This window comes from Staurois parvus, unplaced genomic scaffold (assembly GCF_062004578.1).
Source record: "Staurois parvus isolate SC_StPar_1 unplaced genomic scaffold, SC_StPar_1.0 ptg000672l, whole genome shotgun sequence".
NCBI lineage: Eukaryota > Metazoa > Chordata > Amphibia > Anura > Ranidae > Staurois > Staurois parvus.
In genome coordinates this window covers 2653107-2673330 of record NW_028318468.1, presented here as the reverse complement: position 1 = coordinate 2673330, position 20224 = coordinate 2653107, and the positions used below count along the sequence as shown (strand labels likewise).

At 39.6% G+C, this 20224-nt stretch overlaps 1 protein-coding gene across 1 annotated transcript in view; it reads right to left on the bottom strand.

Annotated features, from left to right (window-relative positions):
• Nucleotides 1–4347: 4347 nt before the first annotated feature.
• Nucleotides 4348–20224, bottom strand: part of DCBLD1 (discoidin, CUB and LCCL domain containing 1) — a 112169-nt gene continuing 96292 nt past the window's right edge. Inside the window, exons 11-15 of the mRNA XM_089652163.1 lie at nt 19499–19615; nt 19282–19366; nt 15742–15788; nt 13894–14013; nt 4348–8406 (exon numbers count right to left, since the gene is read on the bottom strand). Of these exons, the coding sequence (XP_089508289.1) occupies nt 7889–8406; nt 13894–14013; nt 15742–15788; nt 19282–19366; nt 19499–19615 (887 nt within the window). The 3' untranslated portion in view covers nt 4348–7888. The remainder of the gene's footprint in view (nt 8407–13893; nt 14014–15741; nt 15789–19281; nt 19367–19498; nt 19616–20224) is intronic.

Genomic DNA, 20224 nt, shown 5'->3' with positions numbered 1-20224 from the left:
TTTTTTTTTTTTTTTTTTTTTTTTTTTTTTTTTTTTTTTAGAGGGCAAGAAACACATTAACCTTTCAACTTATTGGTCGTTTGACAGAAGTTTTCCAACCTGTTCCTTCAATGTTTTTGGCTCTGAAAAGTCAAAAACTATTTTCTATTTGTGCCCATTAAGTGGACAAAAAACAAAGGAAAGGTCCAAATGATGGATTTTTAAACAAGTTTTCGGCTAGTGTATGGTTAGCAGAAGTTTCAGCAATGCTCAAGTTGATAGTAATTACATACACAGCAAGTTTAGGTTCAGGTAGTTGCACAGGATAAAGCACTAGGGACAAAATGTATGTGAAATGGTTTGATACAGTAATGTTTTACTATGTGATTTTAGTGAATGTCACTTTGACATTTTTAAATTTCCCGTTGTTCTATCCCCGTACGTCCTGACGTCACAGGGAACGGAACCCGGAAGACAGATGCTGGCATTGGCCGGAGGACATTGCCAGGGACACTGCAGGAGGGACATCGCGGGAGCACAGGACAAGGTAAGTGAAGAAGAGATCCCGGAGCAGTGCCACATGGTATTCCTGAGTGTAGCTCGGGGTTACCGCTTGTGGTGTTGAAACTTTACCCCGTGCTACACTCGGGGAATACCTCCAGGGAGGTTAAAACAGCTGTAGTGTTTTCTGAATGTGCATGATTTTGTGTGTTAAGAAATCAGCAAAAAAAAAAAAAAACATCACCCTTGTTGTTTTGTTCATTGCAGGGGTGTGGAAATGTTTGAAAAAAAAGAAACTTCCTGTCCAGGGACTAAATTCCAATCTACTTGTCCAGATAAAAAATTTTTTTTTTTAACTCAAACTGTATTTAAATCAGAGGTGATTTTAGGAATGTCTGGGGCTTTTAAAAAGAAAGGGGCTTTATGGCAACTTAAACATGTAATAATTTTAACATTGCGCTGTTTATCTCCTCCCTGCCTGCCTATGTCCAGCACCGCACCCAGGGACTAGCAGGGAGGGGGAGAGACCTTGCAGTGTAATGAGCACTGATGGGTGCTCCTCAGGAAAGGGGCATATCAGGCTTGGCCTTTATCCCTTTCGCTGCCAGAGTTGTTTTTGTGTTTTTTGCACAAGTTTAAAAAAAAAAAAAAATCATTTTAGGCCTGAAGATTACATAAAACCCCCAAACATTATATATTTTCTGAAAGCAGAGACCCTAGAGAATAAAATAGTGGTAGTTCCAATTTTGTATGAGGAATGATATTACCCCAATACCAGTAAGTTAATTTTAGGGCACAACAAAAGCAATCAATTACAGTATTTTTTTGTAAAATATAAAAGATGAGGTTGCCCCAAGTAAATAGATATCCAACATGTCAAACCTTAAATTTGCGTGCGCTTGTGAAATGTTGATGAACATCAGTACTCTATATTTTCTATAGGTGACACTTTTAAAGCCCCTTATAGGTCATCAGTATAGTGTTATGGAGGAGGTCTTATGCTAGAATTTTTGCTCTCATTCTAGCATACGCAGTGATATGTAACATGAATATCGCAATCACCTTTTTCATCCGTTGGCACCCCAGCGTGTGCTTTTACATTTGTACACGTATATATGTGTGCTTGGGTGTAACTTTCATTTTTTACAATAAAAATTTTTTTTTTCTTTTTTAACTTAATTTTTCTTTTCATCACATAGGGGACATAGTCCCCTATGTGATGATTTTTGCTTACAGTTTCTCTTTATTGAGACATTGAGGGACTAAAAGACTTTGCATGTCTCCCCTGTGCTCCACTGAATGTAAAGCAGTGCACATCGCACAGCATTACATTCTTTCCTAACCTCCATGGCTGGGAATCTGTCAACAGGAACCCTGAAGTGACATTATAATGGGTCAGGATAAGAGCTGCTCTAGCTAATGGCAGTGAACTGGTCCTGGGCCTGCAGATGCGCAAGCGGAGCCCGGGAGAGCGCCTGAATGCTTCCACCTGAAAGGTGAGCCCTGCTACTTGCCCGTGGCAGGGCTAAAAGGTTGAAGAAAAAAAAATAAAAATACATGCGGTGGACGATACGAATTCAACATTCCTGCATTAACGGCACCCCTAAAGCGGCAAACCACACACTTGAAGCTCAAAAAGGTACTTGAGCTACATTGTCATGTGTAGGGCAGTACATTAAAATGAATGGGCTGCCCTATGTTTGTAGTATGACAAAACACACATGCATAATGCCATTTTGCATACTTTTACAATAGTCTATTGATACTTCCTCCAGCTCTCTTAACTCAAAATATGTAGCTCTGTACAGGCAAGGAGCTGGAGGAAGTCTACAGGAGACTAGCCATTGTACCCACAATCCACTGATCATAGATGCAATGTCATGGAGGCTCTTTTGCAAAAAAAAAAAGTGTAATACACTGCTCAAAAAAAAAATTAAAGGAACACTTTGAAAACACATCCAATCTCCATGGGGAAAATATAATGCTGGATATCTATGCTGCTATGGACTGGGTAATGTGTTAGGAACGTAAGGATGCCCAATTGTTTGATTTTGGGGGTGTCTTTGAATTCAGTCCTTTTGTAGGTTGATCATTCATTTCCATCAAAGTGAAAAAATTATTTTGCTGAAATTTCATTGCAGCAACTCAAAATGGTACTCAGTAGTTTGTATAGCCTCCAAGTGCTTGTATGCATGCTTGACATGGTTGGGGCATGCTCCTAATGAGATGACGGATGGTGTCCTGGGGTATTTTCTCCCAGATCTGGAGCAGGGCATCACTGAGCTCCTGAATAGTCTGAGGTGCAACCTGGCTGCGTCGGATGGACCAAAACATGATATCCCAGAGGTGTTCTATTGGATTTAGGTCAGGTGAGCGTGGGGGCCATTCAATGTTATCCATTCCTTCATCCTCCAGGATCTGCCTGCATATCTCGCCATGAGGCCAGGTATGGTCGTGCACCAGGGGGAACCCAGGACCCACTGCACCAGCAGAGTCTGACAATGGGTCTAAGGAGTTCATCCTGATACCTAATGGCAGTCAGGGTGCCATTGTATAGCCTGTAGCGGTCTGTGCGTCCCTTCCTGGATATGCCTTTCCACACCATCACTGACCCACCACCAAAACAGTCATGCTGAATGATGTTACACGCAACATAACATTTTCCATGGCTTCTCCAGACCCTTTCACATCTGTCACGTGCTCAGGGTGAACCTGCTCTCATCTGTGAAAAGCACAGGGTGCCAGTGGCGGACTTGCGAAGTCTGGTGTTCAATGTCAAATGCTAATTGACCTCTATGGTGCTGGGCAGTGAGCACAGTGCCTACCAAAGGACGTCGGGCCCTCAAGCCACCCTCATGAAGTCTTTTTCTGATTAGTCAGAGACATTCACACCAGTGGCTCGCTGGAGGTCATTTGGTAGGGCTCTGGCAGTGCTCATCCTGTACCTCCTTGCACAAAGGAGCAGATACCGATCCTGCTGATGGGTTAAGGTCCTTCTACGGCCCTGTCCAGCTCTCCTAGAGTAACTTCCTGTCTCCTGGAATTGCCTCCATGCTCTTGAAACTATGCTGGGAGACACAGAAAACCTGGCAATGGCACATATTGATGTGCCATCCTGGAGGAGTTGGACTGCCTGTGCAACTTCTGTAGGGTCCAGGTATCGCCTCATGCTACCAGTAGTGACACTGACCCCAGCCAAATGCAAAACTAGTGAAAAACATAAAAGATAAATAGGGAAAAAATTTCAGTGTCAAACCATTCCTCTTTTGGGGGTTGTCTCATTGTTGCCCATTTAGTGTCCCTGTTAATTTCATTAACACCAAAGCAGCTGAAACTGATTAACAACCCCCCTCTGCTACTTAACTGACCAGATCACTATCCCAGGAGTTTAATTGACTTGATGCTATACTCTGATAAAAAAAAAGTGTTCCTTAATTTTTTTTTTTTGAGCAGTGTATAAATACACACCTTTTTTTTTGCAAAAGGTGAACTTGTTCTTTAACACATTCCTTACAATGGATAGCCAGCAATATGCTTTATTCCCTTGCCACCCAGCCCCAGTGTCCCTTTAAAATGGTCTTATACTCCAAGGGGGCATGGTTGTAACAGTGGTCACATGATTGGAAGCCAGTCCCACCAGCTCCTAATCATTACTAGAGACTGGGAATAGATATTGAGAGTGCTCTCAGCACAGTAACCTGGTCATCCACGGACTCCTATGTGCAGGGTGTGGGTGTTACAGAAGGTAGGCTTTATCACTGCACATATACAGTAGGTTGCAAGAGGTAAAATGGGGTAAAATGTTAACAGTAAGTAGAACTCAATATTCAAATATCTGCACAAAAATAAAACTGACTGAAGCAATGCTAAATTTGAGCTTGTGCATGTTATACAAGTATATTTACTTTTATTAAGAATACACCACTGAGGCATATTGCACAGTTTTATTCTTTTTTGGAGACTATACAATATTTTATTAAGACTGGAACCAAACAATTTGTTTCTTTAACAACTTGTCATTTATCCATGCTACAAACATGCCTTTTGTAAATATATGAACAAAATGTTTATGCCATGGAAAGGTGAGGAGCAATAACCTACGGTTCTCTGCAAATTTTCTCTAGGACAGAGAAATTGAGAATAAACACAGCGTTAAAGATAAACAGTCTTGTTTTGTTAGAGCCACTATTCATTTTTTGCAACAAAACTTTTTTTTTTTTTTTTACTTCCATGCAGAAAGGTAAATTGGAACTCCTGCCATAACTATGCTTATTATTACATAGATTTTGGATGGGGTAAAACCCCTGTGGATCTTTGATGGTGTCTGTTTCCACATGAACATGAAGTAAGGGGGAAACTTTTCCATTGGAGACACAGACAACAGTGAAAACTTTGTGGAAAAAAATTTAAACCTCTGCTAGGTTTTACTATTTCCCTGTGCCCTGGGGGAGGTTTACCCTCACTTCCTGTGGTGTCACTGGAACTGGAAGAAAAGAGGAAATCTGCAATGGAGGCATGCAAATAATAATAATAAAAACACCCCTATCCATTATTTAAAAGGAGTAATATTGGAATGGATCCCGTTTCTATGGAGTATTGCAACACTCTGATTATTGGAGGAGGTATATACACTTTGAGCTGACAGCTTAAGCATCATTTGTAGTGTGTCTCACTTTAGGCCTCATGCACACTTGAGCTCAAAAACACAGATTTTACAGGAGTTTGATTTTTTTTTTTTTGCCTCTGAATGCCCCTCCATGTTAGCCTATTTGTCCATGCAAACATAGGCGTTTAGAGGTGAGAAATAATACCCATCACTTGTGCAATAAAGAGGAGTATTTTGTCAGAAATAAATACACCTAAGCATTAACCATGTTTAGTGCTTTTTTAATTTCAATGGCCAGAATAAATCAATATTCTGATCAATGAAATAAACACCCAAGGCCTTGAAGCACCTAAATGTGTTTGCAGAAATGTGGCTTAGGCACGTTTTGGAGCTGCTTTTCTCCTGCCAGGAAAAAAGTGTTTAGCAACTGGGGCTTTTACAATCAGAAACTACAAGCAGCTCAAAACATGGCAATAAAACTTCACTTCATGTAGAAAGTAACAATATAGCTCAAATGTGTCTGTACTCCCATTTTCAAAATGTAATCTGTCACTAACATGTTGGCATAGGCACCAAGAGGTGCATGTATAAATCTTCCATTATCCCCTAAGAGGCCTCTAAAGGTTGGGTGGTCGAATACTTAAATATCCACATCAATGAGAACATTGGATATTGGCTCTTTCCTGTGCTCCACATTTTCCATCAATATCCTGGAAGACTTCACTGAGGAATAAAAATGTATGTAAATGGGGTGCAGCCAAGTGCCCAGTTAATGTGCACATCAGAGGACTCCATGTTTAGGGTCTCCTAGTTTGCTCTACAAGGTACAGGACAACATATGCCTACATCAGGGGTGGGCAACTGTGGCCCTCCAGCTGTTGGTGAACTACAAGCCTCATCATGCCTCTGCCTTTGGGAGTCATGCTTGTAACTGTCAGTTTGGCAATGGCTCATGGAACTTGTAGTTCTACAACAGCTCGAGGGCCACAGTTGCCCACCCCTGGCCTACATCAACATGCGGGTGCCTATCCCCACTTGATGACATTTGCACAGATGTACTTTAAGATCACCTATTACTTATAAAGCCACATGAATGCCAATCTGAAGGTTGATTTAAAATAGACACACTATGACCAGCAATTAGGTACAAGGAATCTGGTCATCACACAATTGATCCAGTGCAGAAAATAGGTAATCTTCACAATGTGTGTGCTACAGTTATTGCTCAACATAGAATTCTACTTTGTATAAGGTTTACATTTAAAACCGTACAAAACATATTTGTCAAAGTGTCTGAAATAAGAACTGTTTGTATTGTTTCATAGCTTAGATCTCAACTTTTTTTTTTCCAGTGAGGGCTAAAATGAAAAAAGGATTCTGTCAACTGCTAGTAGCAACGCAGGCAGTTCCTAATGCTTTGTTGAGAGGCTAGAGGAGACCACTAACTTGAAGTTCAAACCTTCTGTGCAAATAAAAATAGCCAAAATATCTTTCAAAACCCAACTTTAGTTAACAAGTTGCATATTAAGGTAAAACCAAACTATAGTAAAAGTTCATATAAAAGTGGTTATTCCTTCCAGACGAGGCTCAACTTCGCTGATGAATGCTAATTACATGGATGAGAGAAGACATGCATTTGGAGTTTAGGAATATTTTTGCAGGCATCATAGGGCTTACAAATACAGATAAATGTTCACATGGGTGGAGGACAATTCACCATACAAAATTCTACTTGCAGTTTTCACTGATCCCCATATTAAGTTCATCCTTTGACTAAAAAGTATGAACTCCAAATATCCTGGCCATCCCTTTGGATCCCTCTGCACACAGTGTCAATGATGCCTGTGTAGAGGTCCATAGACTGTAATACAAAGCCCTGGAGTGAGTATCATATTTCTCGTAATAATAAATGCTCATTGGTCAGCACAGCCACATGACCATGCTTACCAACGAGGAGCACATCTGAGGCATGTTTTCCCAGTAAGGTGTTCCAGAAGAAAGAAGCGCTTCTCAATAGTCAGTGCAGCCATGTGTTTGAACTGATTGAGTGCCTGTCATTGTCAGCATTATGATTGATACGGATTTCATGCCTGTGTACACTGGCAGCACCGGGCATCACGACTGCTATGTTCCGCAGAATTCGGAGGCATAGCCAGGATATTTGGAGCTAGATCATCTTTGTTTTTTTGTGAAAAGGTGAACTTACCCTTTAAAAATGTTCAGCTTTGCTCCCAGAATGGTGAATGGTGAGACAACAAACACATGCACAAGGACAGGTGCCTAGGATATTGCCATTCCATTTCATCCAACTGGCCAAATAACTAGATCATCCATTTTTTTTTAGCATCTATCCCCTAAAAAAGGTACTATTTGAACTAAAAAGGTACTATTTTGAATTTGGGTACCAATAAACCATTCCTGTTTTACAGGTTATATAAATTAAAGCAAGTTTACATGTTAAACATTCACAGTGTTAATAATCATCTGAAAAAGTAATACACCAGAAAAGTCACATTTGTAGCCAAAAGTGACTACATAAAAGTCCAAATAAGATCAAGTCTGAACAGAAAAGATGTAAAGTGATTGAGGTCCTCTTAAATATCTTCTGTACACATTGCACAAATCTCACAGTGACGTGGGCCTCTGATACTGTACACAACTCACTTCTGAAATTTCCTATCAGCCTTGAGCAACATCACTAAATAAATCGTAGAAAAGTCATGTAAACAACGCAGATGTCCAGCAGCTGGGCAGTAACAATCATAGATGGGGTTTTTCAAGTCTGTTGTCCTCCGGAGATAGTCATAAGAGCGCCGTTATAGCAGTCTGGTTTATGGGCTTTAAGCAGTCTCTCGGAGAAGAATAGCCTTCTGCCGCTAAAGTGCAGTACTGCGGCTTCTGGTAATTGCCACTGTCTGCTGCAACCCAAGTATTATGGACTTTCGGCCTGTCGTATTCACACTCCTCTATGTGTATGTTGTGGGGTGTTTGGTAGTCTCCTCCACTGTCTTCTGCACTGGATGAGAGGGAAAAGCTGACACCAGAGAAGGAGTGCTTGCGGTCTAGTGACACCACAGGGACGTTGTAACCACACTCTGGTGAGAAGGTATGGTCCCGAATGACATGGCGCTCTATGATCGGGGTGGCATACTCCGGCTCTGGGTACGTCAGCGGCAGCGCATATTCATTGGTCCTGAGAGGGCAGTCATAGTGGTTCGCCATTTCTAGGCTGCCGTTATTGAGATCTGTGTCCATGGGCTTGAATGTGGATCCTTTCCTCGTTACTGTGCCAGTACCAATCATGAGGGACTGCTCAAAATCTATGGAAAGAAAAACACAAACTCAAGTCTGAATAATATATTATATTAATACATTTCTTTGAAAAGCTGTACTGTAAAGAGATCTTGCGGAGAAGTAATGAGATTGAAGGTAAACATTATGGGAAAAAAGATGTGCATTTTACTTAAGTATATTTTTTTCATTGTTTTAGGCCACTTTCCACAAATACCCAACAAATCTTGCTGATCAACTACACATTAGTTAATATAGTGCTTGTCTCTATATAGTGCAGATTCAGATTATATGCTGCTTGTTTATTCTGTGTTTAATCGTCTTTGACAACGCTCTGGCAAACTGCACTTTAATGTTTTTTTTTTTAGAAAGACAAAGATGAAGCAAAAAGATACTGCAGATAAATCACTAATCTCCAGGTTGCCAGCTCGGACCCCATCTGGTGCTCATTATTCTGGAAAAGTTTTGGCATTTTCACCATTAGGATCCATGCACATTAGGAGCAGAAAAAAAAATGTCAAACTCTGGCAGAAAACAAGTGGCATAAAAAAAATGCTCATAGTAGCTTGTATAGCACAAGAGTTTAGGAGAGCTTATAGGCATTTGCTTTTATTAGTGTTGTTTTTTTTTTTCAAAAACATTCTCATCTGATAATTTTTCAGTGTTCACTTGAAAACACTGAGCACTCCTAATGCTGAATTTATGGGCGTTTAGCCTTTGTTTTCTCCGACTTTCTGAAAACTTTCTGAAAAACGCACTTGAGATGTTTTTTTTCTGCCCCTAAATGCTCCTCTTGAAACATGCCTCTAAATGCCCTAATGTGTATGTACACAGAATAACCGCTGCTTCTACAGGGTGAAGAAAAATGCAAAACTTCTGTATAAGCAGCATTTTTTAAGCCCAGTGTGCATGGGCCTTTAATTTGTTCAGTGTCCACTATATTTTTTTATCTCCTTTTGCCAGCAACTTTGAAGACTGAGGAGTACATCTGCTATTGTGACTGATATTTGACGGAGTTGTACTGCTTTGTATATGCTTTCATCACATTGCTATTTTGTACGTGTTTATAGTTTTATTTATAGGTTATCGATTAAATGGGGATTTATGTATGCTATTCAGTGCATTCTGTTTACTTCATCATTTAGTTATGCTGCCTTTGGATATAGACAGAGTAGGTAAGAATGAGCAGTTTTGCCTGTGCACCAATGAAGCACAGTGCAGCTGAAGATTCTGTCTTATGGTTTAGAAAAGACAAGTAACAAATAAATATTAAAATTTTATATATATAAATATATATATATATATATATATATATATATATATATATATATATATATATATATAAAATGTATTTATTTTTGTTCTCCCTATTCACTTTGTGTACCGACACTCAGGAGGGAGATTTACGAACACTGACGCAGCTGTGCATAGTAGCCAATCAGCTTCCAACTTCAGCTTGCTCAATTAACCACTTGCCCTAATGAGGATTTAGCCCCCTTCCTGACCAGGCCATTGTTTGCGTTATGGCGCTGCGTTACTTTAACTGACAATTGTGCGATCATGCAACACTGCACCCAAATTACATTTATGTGCTTTTTTCCCCACTAATTGAGCTTTCTTCCAATGGTATTTGATTGCCTGTGCGTTTTTTACACCTGTGCACCTGTCTAGGATGAATCCTGCTGTAACCCTGCATAAATCAAACATTGTGATGCAGAGACACAGAAGCTTACACAAATAAATCCATTCACACACCATATATGTACTCCTACAAAGTCCTGAAGTCAAAGATCATAGTAAGTTTTGGTTTTAGCCACACATTTCACAACAGGTGGTAGTAAAATAATTTGTTTACTTGGAGATCAGATTTTTATATTTTTGTGTTCCCTGTATGTATTTTAATTTTGTATTTCTATAGCCATTGCCTGTTTTTGAAGCATGCTGCCACTAGGTGGCACTATAGCAAAGGCAATGCATGTTTCCTCAACTACAAGGGAACCTGTGAGAATCAAATATGAGCGCTCATTTTATTTTATATGGAACAGCATTTATTTTTATTTATTTTAGGTATTTATATAGTGCTGTCAATTTACACAGCGCTTTACATATATATTGTACATTCACATCAGTCCCTAACCCTCAAGGGGTGTACAATCTAAGGTACATCATATCTGAGTCTAGCTACCAAAGTGATGATCTACAATTTGGTTCTTCAAGTGTGGACTAGAACAAATCACGAGGGGAAAAGTGGTTTTTCTTATAGGATATCTAAACCTAAGAACATGTCATATATTACAGCTTGCCAGTCTTTAGATATGGTGGCTGCATTAGTTTTTTTTTTTTTTTTTCCTGCCAGTACAGAGAAAATCCTTTTTATCCTGCTAGTAATCCAGTGTCCTTGTAGTGTTCTGTGTACTAAACTGTTACATTTTATTTGCCTTCTAAATTCTTTCCTGAGAATTACAGGACACCTTCCCCCATTTAATAAAAATGAGGAAAGAAGAAGGGGTCTGCAGTGCACATCATTAAGAGCAACCCATGGTGACAATCCTGCTCCTCCACAGGTAAAAGACAGTAAACGCTGTCATCCTAAATAAGAAGAGTTTGTCATATGAAAATAAAGGGGAATAGCCTAAAAAAAAAATGAATGCGGCTACCACAGGTAAGCTTCCACATACTAGAATCTAACTTTTGGGTTTAGATATGCTTTAACCCTTTTTGGCAGGTTGTTCTTTCGACACATTAAAATAAATCTTTTTTTAGGCCTGAAATTTACTTAAAACCCTCAAACATTATACATTTTCTGATAGCATACAGTACCCTGGGGAATAAAAGAGTGCTAGTTCTAATGTTTTATATTACACAATATTTGTGCAACAGTTTATCAAGCACGAATATTCAGTAAAAAGTACACTAATGGTCATTTTAGAACACCGTATGGATCAGTAATGTTTGCTGAACATTCTTTCTTTGTAGGACTTGTATAATTCCGTAAAAAAAAAAAACCCCAAAAGCAAAAAAAAACCAAAAAAACAAAAAACCTCATTTAGGTTATATTATGCAATTTATTTAAAAAAAAAAAAAAAAAAAAAAAACCTTATAAAAGACGAGATTGCACTAGGTAAATATATTCCCAATGCATCAGGCTTAAAAAATGTGCGTGCCTGCAAAAGCGCCGACAAACTTCAGTACCCTATATTTTTTCAAAAGCGACACTTTAAAACCCCCTACAAGTCATCACTTTAGAGTGAACTAAGAATATTGGTCCTAGAGTTATTGCCCTCACTACGGCTTGTGCAATGGTATATAACATGTAATACAAACAATGTTTTATAGGTTCCTGTGTGTGCGCATGTGGGAACGGGGTGTGGACAGTTTTTGGGGTTACAGAAAGCCGACACTCCAGTTGTGGAGTGCAGCAGCTAGGAGCTCATGTAAAACTCCCTCTGCCCCATGACATACAGTAGTGGCAGTCAAAGGGTTTAAATCGGTAACCTACAGCAGTCAACAAGAGTTCAAGGTGTACTGGTCTGACTTTAACAAAAAGAATTCTAAAAGGTTTTATGGGTTACTGCACTTTTGCTCCTCACACATTTCAATGAACACATTCATAATTCTGTAATGCAGTAATTAAAATTAAGCTTTTAAGATGGCTAAGAAAGAAAAGAGAACATAGGGATTTAGCAAGACTTTTAGGAGGAAACTACATATGTTCACAGTCAGCTTGCCTAAATGACATCCTGGGATTACCCCACTGAACTCTGTCTCATGTACCAGGTATACAGTTGGGAAAATAATTATTTAATCCCCTGCAGATTTTGTGAAATGGAGGGTCTATAATTGTTATCATAGGTGTATTTTAAATGATAGAGATAGAATATAAACCAAAAATCTAGGAAAAACATGATGAAAAAACATGATATAAATTGAGTTGAAGTTCAGTGAGCAAAAAGTATTTGATCCCCAAGATGACTTGGGTACTTGATGGAGAAACCCTTGTTGGCAAGCACAGAGGTAAGACGTTTCTTGCATTTGGTTAACAGGTTTGCACACATCTCAGAAGGGATTTTGGTTCACTCTTCTTTACAGAACTTCTCTAAATCCTTAAGGTTTCTAGGCTGTTTGGCATCTCAAACTTTCATCTCCCTCCATAAGTTTTCTATAGGAATAAGATCTGGAGACTTTCTGGGCCACACCATAACCTTAATGTGTTTCTTCTTGAGCCACTCGTTTGTTGCCTTGGTGGTATGTTTTGGGTCATTGTCATGCTGAAAGACCCATCCACAACCCATCCTCAGTGTTCTGGCTGAGGGAAGAAGGTTCTCCAAGATTTTTACAATACATGACCCCATCCATTGGACCCTCATGTGGCAAAGTCGGCAAGTACCATTAGCAGAGAAACAGCCCCAAAGCATAATGTTTCCACCTCCATGCTTGACTGTAGGGATGGTGTTCGTAGGGTCATAGTCAGCATTTTTCTTTCTCCAAACACGGCGAGTCAAGTTAATGCGAAAAAGCTCAATTTTGGTCATATCTGACCACAGCACTTTCTCCCAATCCTTCTCTGAATCATATAGATGTTCATTGGCAAACTTCAGATGAGCCTGTACATGTACCTGTGAGGAGGGGGACCTTGCGGGCGCTGCAGGATTTCAATCCATGAAGGCATATTGTGTTATCAGTGGTTTGGTGGCTGTGGTCCCAACTGCCTTGAGATCGTTCACAAGCTCCTCCTGTGTAGTCATGGACTGATCCCTCCCTTTTCTCATGATCATCTTTACCCCATGACACAAAATCTTGCATGAAGCTCCAGATGGAGGGCGATTGAAGGTTATTTTGTATTTTTCTATTTGTTAGTAATCGCTCCAACAGTTGTCTCATTCTCACCAAGCTTCTTGCTGCTGGTCTTGTAGCCTAATTCCAGCCTTGTGCAGGTCTACAATCTTGTCCTTGATATCTTTTGACAGCTCTTTGGTCATTTGCCTATAATGGTGAGGTTTGAATGGAAGAAAGATTCTGTGGATAGATGTCTTTTATACACATAATGAGTAGTCGTTAGGAGCACCTTCCTAAAATTTACAGGACTAGTCTGTGTACCGCATGAGCCAGTCTGTGGGAGCCAAAAATTATTGTTGGTTGGTAGGGGATCAAATAATTATATTACTCACTGAACTGCAACTCAATTTATAACATTTGTATCATGTGTTTTTTTGGTTCTGTCTCAATCATTTAAAATACACCTATGATAAAAATGATAGACCCTTCATTTCTTAGTAAGTGGGCTCAAAATATTATTTTCCCCACCACCACATGCTACTTCTATGAGGTATGACTGTGCAGACATTGAGCAGATTGCCCATTGAGGAGCCTTGTATTATGTGATATACGAGCCATCGTATTCTTCTTGTGAGTTGCTCTTATATTTAATAAAGGGTTTTATTCAACATACTACACTCAGATAAGCGCTGCTGTGTTTCCATCTTCTATGTAGGGAGTGTTTGATGTTTGCTTCTTACCTTCCGTGTCACACTTGACAAAGTCAAACTTCTGCATCACTTCTTTGTCACTGGAATAGCTGATTGTAAACTCTGTTGACTGCTGTCTCATGAAAGGTTGTTCAAGTTGCTTCCAGCACCCTGCACCAGAGGACATTCATTACACACATGTACATCATACAATAATTTACAGTTGTGTTCAAAATAATAGCAGTGTGTTGAAAAAAGTGAATAAAGCTCAAAATCCTTCTAATAGCTTTTATTTCCATACACACAAATGCATTGGGAACACTACACATTCTATTCCAAATCAAAACATGAAGAAAAATATATCAAATGTGTGTTGTTCCTTTAAAAAAAAAAAAATGAAGAAAAGTGAATATTAGACGGTTCAAAAAAATAGCAGTGTTTTGTATTCTTTACAAACTCAAACATTCACTATATAAACTGAAAAATGTTTGAAGATTTTGCTTTCCTTTGAATCAATTAATATTTAGTTGTATAAGCAGGGTTTCTGAGAACTGCTGTACATCTGTGTTGCATGGAGTCAACCAACTTCTGGCACCTGTGAACAGGTATTCCAGCCCAGGATGATTGGACTACATTCCACAGTTCTTCTCTATTTCTTGGTTTTGCCGCAGAAACTTCATTTTTGATGTCACCCCACAAGTTTTCTATTGGATTAAGATCCGGGGATTGGGCTGGCCACTCCATAACATCAATCTTGTTGGTCTGGAACCAAGATGTTGCACGTTTACTGGTGTGTTTGGGGTCGTTGTCTTGTTGGAACACCCATTTCAAGGGCATTTCCTCTTCAGAATAAGGCAGCATGACCTCTTCAAGTATTCTGATGTATTCAAACTGATCCATGATCCCTGGTATGCGATAAATAGGCCCAACACCGTAGTATGAGAAACACCCCCATATCATGATGCTTGCGCAACCATGCTTCACTGTCTTCACAGTGTACTGTGGCTTGAATTCAGTGTTTGGGGGTCACCTGACAAACTGTCTCCGGCCACTAGACCCAAAAAGAACAATCTTATTTTCATCAGTCCACAAAATGTTGCGCCATTTCTCTTTAGGCCAGTCAATGTGCTCTTTGGCAAATTGTAACCTCTTCAGCACATGTCTTTTTTTCAACAGTGGGACTTTGCGGGGGCTTCTTGCAGATAGCTTGGCTTCACATAGGCGTCTTCTAATTGTAACAGTCCTCACAGGTAACTTTAGACCTTCTTTGATCTTCCTGGAGCTGATTGTTGGCTGAGTCCTTGCCATTTTGGCTATTCTTCTATCCATTCAAATGGTAGTTTTTCACTTTCTTCCACGTCTTTTAGGTTTTGGTTGCCATTTTAAAGCATTTGCGATCATTTTAGCTGAGCAGCCTATCATTTTCTGCACTTCTTTATATGTTTTCCCCTCTCCAATCAACTTTTTATTCAAGGTACGCTGTTCTTCTGAACAATGTCTGGAACGACCTATTTTCCTCAGAATTTCAGAGAGAAATGCACTGTAACCAGCATGTACAACATTTGCTGCCTTCCTTTCTTAAATAAGGGCAATAATTGCCACCTGTGTTTCAAAGCATGAATGACCTCACTAATAGAACTCCACACTGCTATTATTTTGAACATGCCCCTTTCAATTAGTGATTCAATTACACAGAATCAGCAGCATGCATGTCATGACTGTTGGGTCTGTTGGATTTCTATTACTCTACTACACCTGCTAGTAAATTATTTGCCATGTAGAAATATCATTTCTACCAAAAACAGTGATTGATCAGGTTAGTGATGTCTGACTGCTATTATTTTGAACACAACTGTACATTGTAATACATCCATAGAAAAACAAAGGCTGTAAACTTACCACCTTTTTGTTCCTCATTTTTGTAAGTGTCTGTTTTCAATCTATTTCTGTAAGATTAATGAATTCAACATTTAAAATGCTAGAAAATATACATACATTTGCAATAAATCAGTAGTTAATGGTTCTGACAGCTTATTGGCAGAAGAGGGGAGGATTTGGCATTGCTATTTCTGTAGCAGGATGGAGTATACAAAACAAAGTGTTAGTTTAGTATTGGTGCATAGCTTAGGGTTATGTGAGGTTATGTTATTAGAAATCATGTGCGTTTGGTTAAAGGGTTAGGCTTAAAGTAGAACTAAAGGCAAAACCTTTTTTATTTTAGACAGAGCAAGAGAGTATTATTTCCCCTTCAACATTCACTTGGCTTTCTGAGTCCCACTGGAGAAATTTCCCTTTGCTTCCTGTCCCACAGCCAAAACAGGAGGTGAAAGGAAATCCCTCCATAGTGAGGGAATCCTAGGATGTCACCAGAACTAATGTCCCCATTGAAAGACTTCCCCTCTAGTCCTGCTCTGGTGACAACCCAAAATTTTCTTTCACTGTAGGCGAGAACAGGACTAAAGGATGAATCTTTAACAGGAGCACAAACAGTAATAAAAACCCTGACAGGTATTCTATTCCCTCTCCACTCTATCCAAAACTAAAATAATAAAAAAAAAAAGGTTTGCCTTAGTTCTACTTTAACATATTAGGCTTAATTTAGGAGCCAAGATGAGAGGGTGAAGGTTGAATAGTATGGTCGGGTGTTACATGTTAGAATGTCCTGATAGCAACTATTGTATAAGGCCAAATCCTGCGTTTAAATGAGTTTTTGAAATTATTGACAGACATGGTGTTCAATTATACCATAATTTGGGGTTAAACCTTTATTGTTGTCAAAGCATAGTTTTTCAATAATCTCTTTCCCCCACTTGTGGTACCTTGCCAAAAGTAGTATCACATTCCTTCTAGAGAGATCCTGAGGAATCAGACAAGCCAAAATCTCACGAGAAGGCACTCTTGCAATCTACTGGAGTGTCTTCTCACAATATCTGGCCTGCTTCACATTCCCCAAGAATCTTCCCAATAGGACACCAACATCAAACCCAGTGATGTGGAAGATGGGGGAATAAAATGAACTTTTTTCTTCACAGGTATCTCTTGATCATATCAGCAGGTAATATTTACAGAGGGTGGATGTCGGGACATTACAAGCAATGTCAAACTGCAATGCAAGGTCCCCATTAAAAGTGATTTTCACAATTTAATCACTTGTCTACTGGGCACTTCCAACCTTTTCCTGCCCAGACCAATTTTCACCTTTTAGCGCTGTCAGTCGCACTTTGACAATCACGCAGTCATGCAACATTGTACCCATATGAAATTTGTAAATGTGTTTTCACACAAATAGAGATTTCTTTTGGTGGCATTTAATCACCACTGGGATTTTTATTTTTTGCGCTATAAATGAGAAAATACCAAAAAATGTGAAAAAAAAATCATTTTTCTTCATTTCTGTTATAAAATTTTGCAAATAATATTTCTTCATAAATTTAGGCCAAACTGTATTCTGCTACATTTCTTTGGTGAAAATAACCCAAATCAGTGTTTATTATTTAGTTGGAAGGAAAGTTATAGAGTCCACAAACTATGGTATATATCTAAAAAGTGATAAATCCTGATGTACCGACAGTCTATCTAATTTCTTGAGGCCCAAGAATGCCAGGACAGTACAAATACCCCACAAATGACTGCTTTTCGAAACGTAGACAGCCTGAGGCATTTAGTAAGTGGCATGGCAAGTTTTTTGACTTTCTCATTGTTTGTCAAAATTTTGTGGAAAATGCAGAAATTAAAAAAACTGACTGGCGACAGTATGTAAAAAAAAATATTTTTTTAAAATTTGTTTTAAAATTATTACTTTTTTAATGATTTTGTTTTCTACTCCTGTGACTAGAGCAATACAATGTTACCATAGTAACATTGTACTACACTGGACATCATTATGATAGCTTATACCAATAAATTTCATTGATATATGCAAGCATTTTTACTGAATGAAATGGATTAATTCAGTAGTTTTTGTTGTGATCAGCTGTGATTCGCCACAGCTGATCACATGTTACAGATGGGCTGTGATTGGCCCAGTCTGTACATTTGACCACTGTGACCAATCACAGCTAGCAGCACAGTTGTAAGCAATGAATGGCATGAAAGGACACCGGTTCTTTCCTCTGAGGATGTGCTTGGCACGTAACGCGTAAGGAGGAACCTGCGCACGCCTTGACGCCACGCCGTCGGAGCACTGGGGAGCTCCGGCGGCCACTACATCTGACAGGACGGTTAGTCCTGTTCCGCCTCCATTGCTAGTTTTCATGTTTATTCACTAGCGGTGTGCATTTTCACATATTCTCTGGATGCATCCTGTTTTATTTAATAAATGCTTTTTAAATGTACCTCACCATGGGCTTTTCTTTTTATGAGGAGTATCTCCTCCTAGATGCCGCTGTTATGAAGTGAAGGAGTGGTGTTTCTCTTTGGTGGAGCTGTGACTGCTTCCTTGCTGTCTTGTGGAACGATTGCTTCCTTGATCTGGGGATCTTCACTGATCCGGGGATTGCATCTACCTCTGTTCCCTGACTACATCTTCAAACTCCATCTCTACCGCAGTATATACATCTTTGATCAGTGTATATGGGCATTTGAAGTCGTCCTTCTTTTTTTGAGACTTTTTTTGGCCTAGGGCCTTCCCTTTCCCCCCTCCCTCATATTTTTGCGGACTTATTTTTATTGACTTTATGTGCTTTTATTTTATTTTGTTTTTTGTTTTCTTTAGCGCTGCACTTTACTTTTATATTTATGTGAGGAATCTTTTGGTTGTCCTATGTGTTTCAGCTGCTCGTCCTTTAAAGCGCTCACTTTTTTTCTTTGATTTACATTCATTGTTTACAACTGTCATGTGATCGCTGTAACCAATCACAGCAGATCACATGAAACTGGCAGGGGGCCGGTGTAGTGATCTGTAATTGCGCCAAAGCATGGCCCGTGGGGAGCACGCGAGGTGTGATCCTGGGAGGATGTCATAGGATGTCCTGCCAGGATAATAGGGATCCTGCTCAGCCGTCATCCTACAATAGGCCTGGTTGGAAGGCGTTAAGGACTAAATCCAAGATTGTTGCCTATTCAATATTTCATTGCTTCTCTGATCAGCAATGATTCTTTTCAGACTCCCATCTCCATGACAAGATTTGAAGTATGGAGATATGGTAGCATCCCTATACCACCAAATCCATTTAAAAACAAAGACCAAAATTCTGGCCAGCAGTAAAGAGAGATAGGCAGTTATGATCTGATATGATAGAATGCAATTCTATGTTCCACGATCAACTGTGTTAGATTCAGTGACAAGAACAACCTACAGAAGAAAATTCTGCAGCATTAGATAAAATATTGCCCAATATAGACTATATATCTAATAACAAAGGCTTCATCCAGTTTTAGGTATTGATGCACAGACATCACCCACCCCAACCAGTATGTTATCAGTGTAGGAGAACCTACCTTCGTGCTATACATATACAGATCCCAGTTACAATTAAACACAGCACCAGAACCACTGCGACGAGGACAACAATGAGTTTCCACCCTAAATTGGAGACAAGGAAATTATTTATTTCTCCGAGAAGAAAATGTTGCTGGATAAACTGTGAAGTTCACAAAATTTATTTTTTTAATTTATATTTTTATTTTAACATTTCTTTCAGAAAGAGATGCATACCAAAGTCATTTTCTTCTGAAGGAACTGGCTCAGTAATGTTCTCTTCCTCTTTTACTGGTGTTTTGGCCCTCTTTTCATTTGCCTTCTTCCACATAGGGTGGGTGGAGGAGTTGTGAGCTGTGGGGAAAAAACATGGATTAGCTGTGAGAACAAATGTGTTACTGCACCTACTGGTCAAGGTTAAAGGCCTGTCATATGCATCGCATCAGAACAAAGTCTTAGAGTTGGAAATGCCTGTCCCCTGGCATGCGGTAAAGAAGAACTCCTAATCTCCATGTGGAAGCAGTGATCTCTGCAGAGGTCCAAGTGTCCCCCGCTGAGCCAGGGCTAGAGCTCTCCAAATCAATAAGGAGTGTGAATTTTAATGATAGCAGACCAATTGGTGTTACTCAGCAGGGGGCATGTTTGACCACAGCTTTCACACAGAGAGCAAATGTCTTACTCTACAGCAGTGTTTTTCAACTGGGGTGCTGCAAGGAGTCCTCAGGGGTGCTGTGGCAACAGCCCAATCTGTTAACTCCTGGGATAGAAGAGAAAGGAGAGCACAGTCAACTCCAGTGTACAGAGGCGGCAGAGAGCTCAGCCCACACCTCCTCCGGTCCTCCCAGCAAAACAAAGTCAAGCTGGCCAATCTACTGTGTCCTACCAACCAATGATGTCAACAGATGCTAAGGACACGTCGGGTGGCCAGCTTGGCTGTGTTTTGCTGGCAATAGTACAGAAAGG